Genomic DNA, 13,466 nt, shown 5'->3' with positions numbered 1-13,466 from the left:
GGGCTGTCTTGGTTGACACGCCTCTGCGACATCGCATGGAGGAAGGGGACAGTACCGCTGGAGTGGCAAACCAGGGTGGTGGTCCCTCTGTTTAAAAAGGGGGACCGGAGAGTGTGTTCCAACTACAGGGGGATCACACTTCTCAGCCTCCCTGGGAAAGTCTACTCCAGGGTACTGGAGAGGAGATTACGGCCGATAGTCGAACCTCGGATTCAGGAGGAACAATGCGGTTTTCGTCCCGGTCGTGGAACACTGGACCAGCTCTACACCCTCCGCAGGGTGCTCGAGGGTTCATGGGAATTTGCCCAACCAGTCTACATGTGCTTTGTGGATCTGGAGAAGGCATTTGACCGTGTCCCTCGTGTCATTCTGTGGGGGGTGCTGAGTGAGTATGGAGTCCGGGGCCCTCTATTAAGGGCTGTCCGGTCTCTGTATGATCGAAGCAGGAGTCTGGTTCGCATTGCCGGCAGTAAGTCAGACTTGTTCCCAGTGCATGTTGGACTCCGGCAGGGCTGCCCTTTGTCACCGGTCCTGTTCATAATTTTTATGGACAGGATTTCTAGGCGCAGCCAGGGGCCAGAGGGGATCCGGTTTGGGAACCGCAGGATTTCATCTCTGCTTTTTGCAGATGATGTTGTCCTGTTGGCTTCGTCAGACCGGGACCTCCAGCATGTGCTGGGGCGGTTTGCGGCCGAGTGCGACGCGGCAGGGATGAGAATCAGCACCTCCAAGACCGAGGCCATGGTTCTCCACCAGGAAAGGGTGGCATGCCTTCTCCGGGTGGGTGGAGAAGTCCTGCCTCAGGTGGAGGAGTTCAAGTATCTCGGGATCTTGTTCACGAGTGAGGGAACAATGGAGCGTGAGATTGACAGACGGATCGGTGCAGCGTCCGCAGTTATGCGGTCGATGTACCGGACCGTCGTGGTGAAGAGGGAGCTGAGTCGAAAGGCGAAGCTCTCGATTTACCGGTCAATCTACGCCCTACCCTCACCTATGGTCATGAACTTTGGGTAGTGACCGAAAGGACAAGATCGCGGATACAAGCGGCCGTGTTACCAAGTGGGTTGTGAAAGGCTACTTGTCAGTAAGAAATACCCTTGAATGACATCAGACTGAGGCAGGCTTGCAAAAAAAAAGTCGTGTTTTAATATGGTTCCAGGCCTGGACAACTTAGGTCAACAAAACAAAGCAACTCAAAAAACAGAAATCATAGTTAAGCAGAGGTGTTGGCATTAACCTCTCCCCATGGCAGCCCCCTCTGTACTGAACCATTTCCTCTTTATATGCTCCTGTCTCCACCCCTGGCCAAGCAGTCAGCAAATCACAACCTTAGACACAAGGTGCTCCCCATTAAGCAATCAGAGCTCAGGCAATCATGGCCGCTCCCAAATTACTGCATCTGCATGAAAATACACAAGTACAGCAGTTAAATGACATGTCACAGCAGAATGTGCACCTTCTGTGGGACTGAAATCAAACTCCTAATACTTGCTCATGAAAACCATAAAAGAAACTACTCTGACAGTCTGCTCTGTCACATTTCTTACCCCCTCTCCTTCTGGGTTGTGCATACCTGGTACACGTGACAAATAGTCAGCTATGATATTTTGGCCCCCTGGACAGTACTCAATCGTAAAGCGGTATGGCTGAAGAGCCAGACACCAGCGCAGTATCCTGGAGTTTTGACTCTGCATTGAGTGCATCCACTTCAGGGCTCGATGGTCTGTTTGAAGCATGAACTCCCGTCCGAGCAGATAATACTTAAGTGAGTCCACTGCCCACTTTATGGCGAGTCCTTCCTTCTCGATGGTAGAGTATTTTCTCTCCCGGTCAAACAGCTTCCTGCTCAGGAACAGAATGGGCCTCTCTTCTCCAGGCTCTCCTTGGGCTAGAACAGCACCTAAGCCAACATCAGAGGCATCCACTTGTACGAGAAATGGGTTATTGAAATCAGGGCTCTTCAGAACAGGATCTTGACACAATAGCTCCTTTAACTTTCTAAAGGCCTCCTCACATTCATCAGTCCACGTAAGGTGGGACGAAGTAGTCTTCTTGGTGAGATTAGTTAATGGTGTAGCTATGGTAGCAAAATGAGGCACAAATCTTCGGTACCAGCCAATTAGACCAAGGAATGACCGTACTTGCCTCTTCGTTTGCGGTCTGGGTATCCCTCGAATGGTCTCCAACTTCTCCACCAGTGGCTTTATCTGGCCATGCCCGATGCGGTACCCCAGGTATTTCACCTCCTTCTGTGCCCACGAGCATTTCTTATTGTTGATGGTTAATCCAGCCTTCTGAAGCCTCTGGAGGACCTGCTCGAGGTGATGGAGATGCTCATGGAAGGTCTCACTGAAAATAATACAGTCGTCAAGATATGATGCTGCATATTGCCCACAATCAGATAAAACAATGTCCATGAGTCGTTGAAAGGTAGCAGGGGCTCCATGAAGACCGAAGGGCATCACTGTATACTGATACAAACCAGTAGGTGTTCGAAAGGCTGTATAGGGTCTACAAGCAGCGGTGAGAGGGACTTGCCAGTAACCCTTACAGAGATCTAACGTGGTCATGTATTTAGCTTTGCCTAACCTTTCGAGCAGTTCATCGATTCTGGGCATTGGATAAGAGTCAAAACAGCTGACACTGTTCAACCTACGAAAGTCTGTGCAGAATCGAACACTCCCATCTTTCTTAGGAACCAAAAGAACAGGACTTAACCACTCGCTTTTTGAAGGCTCTATTATTCCCATCTCCAACATGGTCGCCACCTCTTTCCTCAAGGGATCCACCATTCTCTCAGGAACACGGTAGGGCCTCTGCCGGGTTGGTGTGGGAACCTTCAAAACGATGTCATGGCTGATAACATCTGTGAGACCTGGTGTGTCCCGGAAGAGAGAAGTGAATGTCTTCTGTACCTGGGCCAGCTGTTGTTTTTGCACCTCACTCAGGTGTTCAGGATACTCAATGGCACCACCTTGAGGTCGGAGTGGCTCCATGTCAGTCTCATCATCTCCATCCTCTGCTACATGCACCATCATCACTGGTTTCACAGCCGGGGTCTCATCTCTCTCCTTGAACTGTCTCAGCAGGTTGACATGCAGAATCTGCTTCTGGCGTTTCCTTTCAGGGCACAGAATTTCATAAGTTACTGGACCCACCCTTCTAGACACCACATAAGGGCCCTGCCATTTAGCCAGTAACTTTGATGTACCAGAAGGAAGCAGTAGCAATACCTTCTGCCCAGGTTTCAGTTCTCGCTCTCTGACAGTCTGCTCTGTCACATTTCTTACCCCCTCTCCTTCTGGGTTGTGCATACCTGGTACACGTGACAAATAGTCAGCTATGATATTTTGGCCCCCTGGACAGTACTCAATCGTAAAGCGGTATGGCTGAAGAGCCAGACACCAGCGCAGTATCCTGGAGTTTTGACTCTGCATTGAGTGCATCCACTTCAGGGCTCGATGGTCTGTTTGAAGCATGAACTCCCGTCCGAGCAGATAATACTTAAGTGAGTCCACTGCCCACTTTATGGCGAGTCCTTCCTTCTCGATGGTAGAGTATTTTCTCTCCCGGTCAAACAGCTTCCTGCTCAGGAACAGAATGGGCCTCTCTTCTCCAGGCTCTCCTTGGGCTAGAACAGCACCTAAGCCAACATCAGAGGCATCCACTTGTACGAGAAATGGGTTATTGAAATCAGGGCTCTTCAGAACAGGATCTTGACACAATAGCTCCTTTAACTTTCTAAAGGCCTCCTCACATTCATCAGTCCACGTAAGGTGGGACGAAGTAGTCTTCTTGGTGAGATTAGTTAATGGTGTAGCTATGGTAGCAAAATGAGGCACAAATCTTCGGTACCAGCCAATTAGACCAAGGAATGACCGTACTTGCCTCTTCGTTTGCGGTCTGGGTATCCCTCGAATGGTCTCCAACTTCTCCACCAGTGGCTTTATCTGGCCATGCCCGATGCGGTACCCCAGGTATTTCACCTCCTTCTGTGCCCACGAGCATTTCTTATTGTTGATGGTTAATCCAGCCTTCTGAAGCCTCTGGAGGACCTGCTCGAGGTGATGGAGATGCTCATGGAAGGTCTCACTGAAAATAATACAGTCGTCAAGATATGATGCTGCATATTGCCCACAATCAGATAAAACAATGTCCATGAGTCGTTGAAAGGTAGCAGGGGCTCCATGAAGACCGAAGGGCATCACTGTATACTGATACAAACCAGTAGGTGTTCGAAAGGCTGTATAGGGTCTACAAGCAGCGGTGAGAGGGACTTGCCAGTAACCCTTACAGAGATCTAACGTGGTCATGTATTTAGCTTTGCCTAACCTTTCGAGCAGTTCATCGATTCTGGGCATTGGATAAGAGTCAAAACAGCTGACACTGTTCAACCTACGAAAGTCTGTGCAGAATCGAACACTCCCATCTTTCTTAGGAACCAAAAGAACAGGACTTGACCACTCGCTTTTTGAAGGCTCTATTATTCCCATCTCCAACATGGTCGCCACCTCTTTCCTCAAGGGATCCACCATTCTCTCAGGAACACGGTAGGGCCTCTGCCGGGTTGGTGTGGGAACCTTCAAAACGATGTCATGGCTGATAACATCTGTGAGACCTGGTGTGTCCCGGAAGAGAGAAGTGAATGTCTTCTGTACCTGGGCCAGCTGTTGTTTTTGCACCTCACTCAGGTGTTCAGGATACTCAATGGCACCACCTTGAGGTCGGAGTGGCTCCATGTCAGTCTCATCATCTCCATCCTCTGCTACATGCACCATCATCACTGGTTTCACAGCCGGGGTCTCATCTCTCTCCTTGAACTGTCTCAGCAGGTTGACATGCAGAATCTGCTTCTGGCGTTTCCTTTCAGGGCACAGAATTTCATAAGTTACTGGACCCACCCTTCTAGACACCACATAAGGGCCCTGCCATTTAGCCAGTAACTTTGATGTACCAGAAGGAAGCAGTAGCAATACCTTCTGCCCAGGTTTCAGTTCTCGCTCTCTGGCATGTTTGTCGTACCACACCTTTTGCTTGGTTTGGGCCTCTCTCAAGTGCTCTTGGGCCATGCTTCTCATCTTGTCCAGCTTGTCTCGCATCTGGAGGATGTAGGACGCAACACTGCACTGGGCAGGCTCTCCAGCCACCCAACCCTCCTTTAGTACATCCAGGGGACCCCTAACCTGCCTGCCATATACCAACTCAAAGGGTGAAAAACCAGTTGAGGCTTGTGGAACCTCTCTGTACGCGAAAAGCAGGAATGGAATCCATCTATCCCAATCCCTCCCCGACTCATCCACAAACTTTTTCAGCATGTTTTTAAGTGTACCATTAAAACGTTCCACCAAACCATCAGTTTCAGGGTGATATGGTGAAGTTCTAATGCCTGTGATGCCCAATTGCTTGTACAGTGTTTTCATCAAAGTTGACATGAAATTTGTACCCTGATCAGTTAAAATTTCTGCCGGAACACCAACTCTGGAAATCAGATCAATGAGACATCGGACCACATGTTTGACTTGAATGGAGCGTAAGGGGTAAACTTCTGGATATCGAGTAGCATAATCACAGATTACAAGGGCAAATCTATGCCCAGAACTACTTTTAATCAGTGGACCAATTATGTCCATACCAATGCGCTCAAATGGTGTGCCAATGATTGGTAAAGGCTGCAACGGTCCTCGATCCGCTTTGCGAAGTGGAGCTACTTTTTGACACTCTGTACATGTCCTACAGTACTCCTGGACATCCTGATAAAGTCTAGGCCAATAGAACCTGCGACTGATTCTGTCATAGCTTTTCTGTTGACCTAGATGTCCCGCCCATGGAATGTGGTGTCCCAAGTTTAGAATTAACTGATGGAATACTTTAGGAACAACCAATCTAGGTACATCACCGTCTCCATTGTACAACAGGTTATCCTTGAGGATGTATCTATCACCAATGAAATTAGCGGCTTTAACAGGTTCACCATCAACCTCACATACCTTAGCAAACAGAGGTTGAAGCAAAGGATCTGCTCGCTGTAGCTCTTTAAAGTTGTCAGGGACCTGCCACTGTGGTTCCAGCAGAGTGGGGTCAGGATCTGGAGCGACCGGGACTGGATCCTGCACTCTGGCCTTCCCCACATGCTTGGCTTGACAGCGCTGTTTTTTATCCCTCCTAACCCTTGTACCACCTTCAAAAAGACTTTGATGGATATCAGGCAGGGGCTGCAAACCCTTGGCCTGAGATCTTGTAACCACAGCACATGAATTTGACACAGCCTGCACAAGTTTAGTTAGAATGGGTAGATCATTCCCCAAAATAACATATGCCAGTTGATCAACCACCCCCACTGTCATCAGATATACTTGACCATCCACCCCAATATTTACAACAGCAGTAGGATACATTTGCGCTTCCCCATGAACACACCCCAACCCTACTAGGTTGTCAAAGTTTAAAGACTCATTAGCTACAAACTCTGCCTTCACCAGTGTCTGGGAACTACCTGTATCCAACAGTGCATTAGCATCCTGCCCATTAACAAGAACTGAAGTTGCATACCGGGATTGGGCCTAGACATTTGTACAGTGGGCTGGATTTCTGGTCTAGGCACATAGCACAGATTCACTTCTTTTGGTTTTTTAAGTGGACACAACGCTGCTTTGTGCCCTGGTTGATGACAATAAAAGCAGATAAGGCCCCCATTTTTAAACCTTGTCCCACCCCCTGTATCATGCTTGGTTAGAACCTCATCAGCTTTAACCTGACCCACAGTCACCTTGTGGGGCCGAAAGGGCTCCCGATGTGGCTCCCGAGGTGGTTCCCGATGTGCAGCCAGATACCTCTCAGCAAGTCTCGCCGCCTCCTCCCCCGTCTGTGGTTGATGCTCTTTCACCCACGTTCTGACATCTTGGCGGAGAACACGCAGGTACTGCTCTAGGATCAATGTCTCTGCCATCTGTTCCTTCGTCTTGGTCTCAGGTCGCATCCACCTCCTGTAGAGTCCCTTCAACCTGTTGTAGGTCTCCCTGGTCGACTCTCCTGCTGGTATACTAGTAGATCTGAAACGTTGGCGGTAGGTCTCTTCGGTCACGTTGTACTTGGCAAGGACGGCAGCTTTGATGTCGGCGTAGAGGTGGGAACGCTGCTCATCCATGCTGGCATAGGCCTCCAACGCTCTACCTGTGAGAAGGGTGACAACACGAGCAGCCCACTCATCATGGTTCCACCCCCAGGTTCTGGCGATGCGCTCGAAGCGGATGAAGAAGCTTTCCACATCTTCCCCTTCAGTGAACTCTGGGATCTTGGCCCCGTCATAACGGCGGATGGGCGGCTGCTGCTCTGGCTGAGCGTGTGTTGCTGTAGTCCATCGGCTGGGCTGCTGGAGTTGAGCTGGAGGGGGCAGATTATATAGGCTCTGGTGACTAGCAGGATCATCAGTCACACTTTCCAGTTTGGTTTTTTCATATACAACATTTTTCAGATCTTCAAGCCCATCAAACAACAATTTCTCATGTCTTTGCTGGCGATACATGAATTCTCTCATTTCATTCATAAATTGTTGCCCAAACGGAAGGTTCTCTTGTGAAAGATGAGGTGAAGTACTTAACTTCAGTGAAGGGGGTTTCTCAGGTGGCTTCTTTGGCTTTACTGGAGGATCTGGGTGTAGCACCAGCTGCTGCTCCACGGCTAATTGGGGTGCCGTGGCCCCTTCCCCCATCAACTCCACCACCGACTCCTCCTCTGGCTCCTCCTCACGCTCATCACCATCTTCCATCATCAGCCCTGGGTTTTTCCGGGTATGTCGAAGCGGTTTGCCACGCCCTCGCCCAGCCATTTAGGGTTTTCTACTGACAATTACTCCTGGGAGGCTTTACAATCCCACCACTGCCACCAATTGTTACCAAGTGGGTTGTGAAAGGCTACTTGTCAGTAAGAAATACCCTTGAATGACATCAGACTGAGGCAGGCTTGCAAAAAAAAAGTCGTGTTTTAATATGGTTCCAGGCCTGGACAACTTAGGTCAACAAAACAACTCAAAAAACAGAAATCATAGTTAAGCAGAGGTGTTGGCATTAACCTCTCCCCATGGCAGCCCCCTCTGTACTGAACCATTTCCTCTTTATATGCTCCTGTCTCCACCCCTGGCAAAGCAGTCAGCAAATCACAACCTTAGACACAAGGTGCTCCCCATTAAGCAATCAGAGCTCAGGCAATCATGGCCGCTCCCAAATTACTGCATCTGCATGAAAATACACAAGTACAGCAGTTAAATGACATGTCACAGCAGAATGTGCACCTTCTGTGGGACTGAAATCAAACTCCTAATACTTGCTCATGAAAACCATAAAAGAAACTACTCTGACAGAGTCTGCTCTGTCACAGGCCGAGATGAGTTTCCTCCGCAGGGTGGCTGGAAGCTCCCTTAGAGATAGGGTGAGGAGTTCGGTCGCCCGGGAGGAGCTCGGAGTCGAGCCGCTGCTCCTTCACATTGAGAGGAGTCAGCTGAGGTGGCTTGGGCATCTGTACCGGATGCCTCCTGGACACCTCCCTAGGGAGGTGTTCCAGGCATGTCCCACCGGGAGGAGACCCCGGGGAAGACCCAGGACACGCTGGAGAGACTATGTCTCTCGGCTGGCCTGGGAACGCCTCGGACTCCCCCCGGAAGAGCTGGAGGAAGTGTCTGGGGTGAGGGAAGTCTGGGCATCCGTGCTGAGGCTGCTGCCCCCGCGACCCGGCAACGGATGAAGCGGGAGAAGATGAGTGAGTGAGAAAAAGTGTTGAAACCAAAGTCCAAAAACCAAACTTATATTCACATTTTGTTTATATAAAAATCTCATTGCCAATATGATGTATACTTACATGTACTCACAGGTTACTAACTTGTTGAAATAATATGTTTTTTTTGTTGATTTCTTCGGTGGAAAATTTATTTAAATACATTTAAAATGAACATTTCACCGCCAAACCTTTTTGAAGTTATGATAAACATAGTTATTCATATTCAGTCAAGAACGTAACACATACAGTTAATGATAATTGCATATAACTGTAATAATGCAGAACCTTATAAAAGAGAGACATCAAATATGAACTCTGATGTCAGAACTGCAGGTTTTACTACATGCATCCAAGTTAATATCAGCTTCTTTACCTGGTTTCAGAGGGCGGTGGCAGCGCCACCAAACCCATCATGGTCCTCCGTGAGGATGACAGGGTTCCTGCCACTAAGAGGAAGGCAAGCAGGCCTCCAGAGGCCCCTGGAAAGAGGTCCAGGGATGCAGGTGAACCCGCTGCTGTCTCAGCAGAGACCGTCAGGGAGAGGAAGAGGGGGAGCTGTACCGAGCGGCTGTCGACCACAGAGACCCCTGGTAGCTGTGATGTCCAGCCAAGCTCCAGCAACCCCTCAACCCCCCGACAGGACAACGGGAACACCTACATGTCAGCCTCAGAGAGCAGAGGTACAGTCATGGTGGTCTGAAGACACATAAAGGAACTTTTACTGTCACCATCTATCCATCTATAGACATGGAGGGGTTCTTCACTCTTGTAGTAAATGTGTCTGTGTTTGTGTCTGCAGCACGTTTTGAAAGAAAGTACCTTCAGCTTCAGATTCTCGGGGTAGGAGGCTTCGGCTCAGGTTATTGTGGGAGAAGAAGAGCTGATAATTTCCCAGTAGGTATCACACCTCTGTTCTCAAGCCTCATGAGTACCGACTCTATCTGACACACTGCTGACTCTGACCTGCAGGTGGCCGTCAAATACATCCCTAAAGGGAAGGTGGAGACTCGACCAGTGGTGAGCAGTCTGATCCTCAGTTTTGCTCTCCCGTTACGTTGTTGACGATCAAGAAGTCACACACATGAAACTGCATCTACTTCATCATCTGTTTTGTTCCTCACATTTCAGTTCCAACTTGGGAAGGTGCTCCAGGTCCCGCTGGAGGTGCTGCTCATGTTGAAAGCAGCCGACCGACCGGCTTCAGCGGGGAAATCTGCAGTCGTGTCGTTCTTGGACTGGTATGACCTGGAGCAGGAGGTTCTCCTGGTCATGGAGAGACCAGTTCCCTCCGTGGACCTGTTCACCTACATCCTCAACAACGATGGTCCCCTGCAGGAGGACACGGCTCTGGTACTGAAGCTGGGTGGAAACCTGCTTTGTTGAAGCTTCCACGGAGACCGGAACCAGCTCCTCCTGCAGCTTTTTAACCCACGTGTATCTCTGTGTTTCAGAGCATCATGAAGCAGCTGGTGGATGCAGTCATGCACATGCACTCCAATGGAGTCTTCCATCGTAACATCAAGTCAGAGAACATCCTCATACAGACCGGCTCCGACGGTCTTCGTGTGAGGATCATAGACTTCGGATGTGGGTGCATCTTGGCTGACGGAGCTTACCGCAAGTTTTCCGGTACGCCTGACTCCCGTTCTCTGTTCCTCTGCTGATCTTCGTGCCTGGTCCTTAACTTCTCCTTCCTCCTGGCTTGTAGGAACCCCTGACTTCGCGCCTCCAGAGTTGTACATGTGTGGGAGCAAGAGGCTGGCCCCACCACAGTCTGGCAGTTAGGTGCTCTGCTCTACGAAATGCTGGATGGACTTCCCCAGTTTACCACCACGAGTTCATCTGCGACAACATTAGATTCAGCAGTAAGCTGTCGCGAGGTGAGAGGAGGCTGTTTTTGGGACGATCCAAATCTCCTAGAAGTAAGTGAGAGTATTTCCTGATTCATAATGTTTGTGACCTCTCTTCCAGGATGCCTTTTCAAAGTTTGATTGCCACGCCAATCATTTCTTGCATGATTTAAAATGGATAATATGGGATGTTGAGTATTTGATCCTTCAAAATACACTACCCATGACATGAATTGCATTACACTTTGTGAACATTATACGATAAAGAGGGAAAAAAAAAACAATTCTATCGCTTTATTTGATATTCATTCAGTCATTCGCCTTTATTTAACCAGGCAGGTCATTAAGAATATTCTTATTTACAATGACGGCCTGGCAAGCGACAAGGACCACTTGGGGGAAAAGGAAGTGGGCTAGGGAGTAAAACACAGTAACATTGTAGCTCTAACATTGTAGCTCTTTTTTTGGGTGGTGGCATCCCAGCTGTCATCGCTGCAAAAATACCATTTAGCTACCAATAAATGAGGACGAGGACCACTGTACCAGTCATATAACGAGAAAGCACTGAACAGAAGTCCTAGGCCTACTAGCTTCCTGGAACTAAAAACTGCACAAAAAACAAGTCAACGCCTGGCTAACTTCGCTTTTTCTACACTTTTGCCTCCATTAGCATCTGTTAGCAGTGATGCTAACAGACAAAGATCAGCTGGTCAACTAAGATTACTAAGTTAACAAAACTTGGAGCTGTAAAAATGCTTATTTTCAGTCTAAAGCTGGACATTTGGGAGATTGTCTCACTTTTGGAGCCTCAAGTTGTCAGCAGAGCAACAAGAGCCTCAACCTTGAAGTTAGATGGTTGAAACTTCAGCGATTACCTGAAGAGGTCAAGGCAATGCTGGTCAGTTCAGGAGGATGCAGGACAACTTGGCTGCAGGAGCCGGCTGTTCTGGGGCTGCCAGAAGAAACCAACGAGCTACAAGCCTTCACCAGTTAGCCCAACAAACCAACCGGTTCATTTGTAAATGAAGGTGGTTTCTGCTAGATGTTGATTTGAGCTTTGGTCTCTGACCCTTCCAGGCCAACTCGAAGCCAGATTGTGGTGGTCTATATATATACTATATACTATATATATATATATATATATATATATATATATATATATATATATATATATATAGCACAGTACAACAACTAAATGATTCAAAGTACTTTAACGGTCATGCAGTCAGAAAGCGTATGTCAAATTAAGACCAGAATCATGCATTTTAGCTGCAATTCCCCCCCAAAAATGAGAGAGCAAAGAACACTAGTGCTAGATCTCCATCATCTTCAAATTAAGTATAACTCCTCCCCTTGTGACGAAATAAGAAGTGAAATTCAGACGGTTAAAACAGCCTTGGAGACCTTACTTTCGAAGAAAGCTGAGAAGTCCCTTTTTTTCGCGAGGCAGAGGGTGTATGAATTTGTAAACAAACCCAATCGCTACTTGGCTAGTCTCCTGCGTAACAGGTCCTATAACCGGAGCATTGCATGTATTAAAGACCCAAAGGTGCACCCAATTCAACAATAAAGAGATTAATGATATTTTTAGACTGTACTATAAACAGCTATACAATTCACGATTGAATGTTAGCTCCAAGACATGGAAATTTTCCTTGCTAAGGTTGATTTACTGAAAGTCACGCCTCAGCAGAGAAAGGATCTGTGTAGGCCCCTATCTCTTGCCGAAGTCAAGAACTGTATTCCATTACTCCCTAACAACAAGGCTCCTGGCCCGAATGGCTTTAACGCAGAATTTTACAAAGAATGTAACAGCATTTGAATCGATCCACTATTTGAAATGTTGCAAACTTAATTTGAAGCCGGAGCCCTTCCTCCATCATTAATGGAGGCCAACATCTCTCTTGTACTCAAAAAAAATAAGCCGCCAGAAGAATGTTCTTCGTATAGCCCCATTTCGGTTCCAAATTTAGATATTAAACTCCTTGCAAAAGTCCTAGCTCGACAGTTAGAAAACATCCTCCCTTCTATTATTGCCAATGATCAAACCGGCTACGAGGAAGGTACTCTTCCCATAATGTAAGGAGATTATTCAATATTATTCAGCACTCTTCACTATTTGGCTCCGAGGCGCTGGTTGTTTCTCTTGACGCAGAGAAAGCCTTCGATAGGCTGGAATGGCCTTATAGTCTCTGTACACTGCAAACATTTGGTCTAGGGGAGGAGTTTATCAGGTGGATCTCTATTTTGTATTCCTCTCCACTTTCAGCTGTCTGGAGAGGCTCTACCAGCTCCGCAGCACACACCTTGGGCACCTTGATGTTGTCTGGTCCCCTTGCCTTCCTCACATTGACCCTGGTGAGCTGCCACCTCACCTGGTGAGCTGTGATGACAATATGACTGTGGCCTTGGGTGGCTGGGGTGGAGGGGGGGTGCTGCAGTGGAGTTGTCCTGTTGTTGAGAGGGGATTGGGGGGGTGGGGGGGTTGGGACCGTGGCTCGGTTGGTAGGTGTCCCTTGAGGAAGGGGGGGCGGGGCTACACAGGGTGACCCTGACTGTCCTTTCAATGACCTGGGTTGCTGGGCTGCATCCCTGTTGGATGGTTGGTCGAACCTGTTAAAGTACGAGTTCATCTCATTTGCCCGTTCCCGATTTCCCTCCACAGCAACCCTAGGCTGCTTATAGCCAGTTATCTTCCTGAACCCTCCCCACAACCCCTTGGAGCTGTGGGCCAACAGTCCTCCCTCCAGCTTCTCCTTATACTTATACTTATATGAGGTTGTGGTCTGATTCACCTAGTGGTGGAAGGGCAGTAGATCTATAGGCCTCCTTTGCATTGGCATAGAG

At 48.4% G+C, this 13,466-nt stretch overlaps 1 protein-coding gene across 1 annotated transcript; it reads left to right on the top strand.

Moving 5' to 3' along the window:
- Positions 1–9,181: 9,181 nt before the first annotated feature.
- On the top strand, positions 9,182–10,760 carry LOC133418683 (serine/threonine-protein kinase pim-1-like). Its single transcript, XM_061707507.1, has 8 exons — positions 9,182–9,449; positions 9,569–9,609; positions 9,739–9,786; positions 9,898–10,119; positions 10,221–10,398; positions 10,478–10,549; positions 10,593–10,649; positions 10,741–10,760. The coding sequence occupies exons 1-8, from the start codon at positions 9,182–9,184 to the stop codon at positions 10,758–10,760; spliced, it is 906 nt and encodes a 301-aa protein (XP_061563491.1).
- Positions 10,761–13,466: the final 2,706 nt, after the last annotated feature.

Source organism: Cololabis saira, chromosome 18 (genome assembly GCF_033807715.1).
Source record: "Cololabis saira isolate AMF1-May2022 chromosome 18, fColSai1.1, whole genome shotgun sequence".
Taxonomy (NCBI): Eukaryota; Metazoa; Chordata; class Actinopteri; order Beloniformes; family Belonidae; genus Cololabis; species Cololabis saira.
The sequence above is the reverse complement of the archived record's forward strand: the minus strand, read 5'-3'. Positions and strand labels throughout refer to the sequence as shown.

Bases quoted from the DNA above. Each gene is read 5' to 3' on its own strand.
- LOC133418683 (XM_061707507.1), top strand. From the start codon at position 9,182: ATGGTCCTCCGTGAGGATGACAGGGTTCCTGCCACTAAGAGGAAGGCA. The intron at 9,787-9,897 runs GTGAGCAGTCTG...CTCACATTTCAG, and splicing joins AGGTGGAGACTCGACCAGTG to TTCCAACTTGGGAAGGTGCT. The intron at 10,120-10,220 runs GTACTGAAGCTG...TCTGTGTTTCAG, and splicing joins TGCAGGAGGACACGGCTCTG to AGCATCATGAAGCAGCTGGT.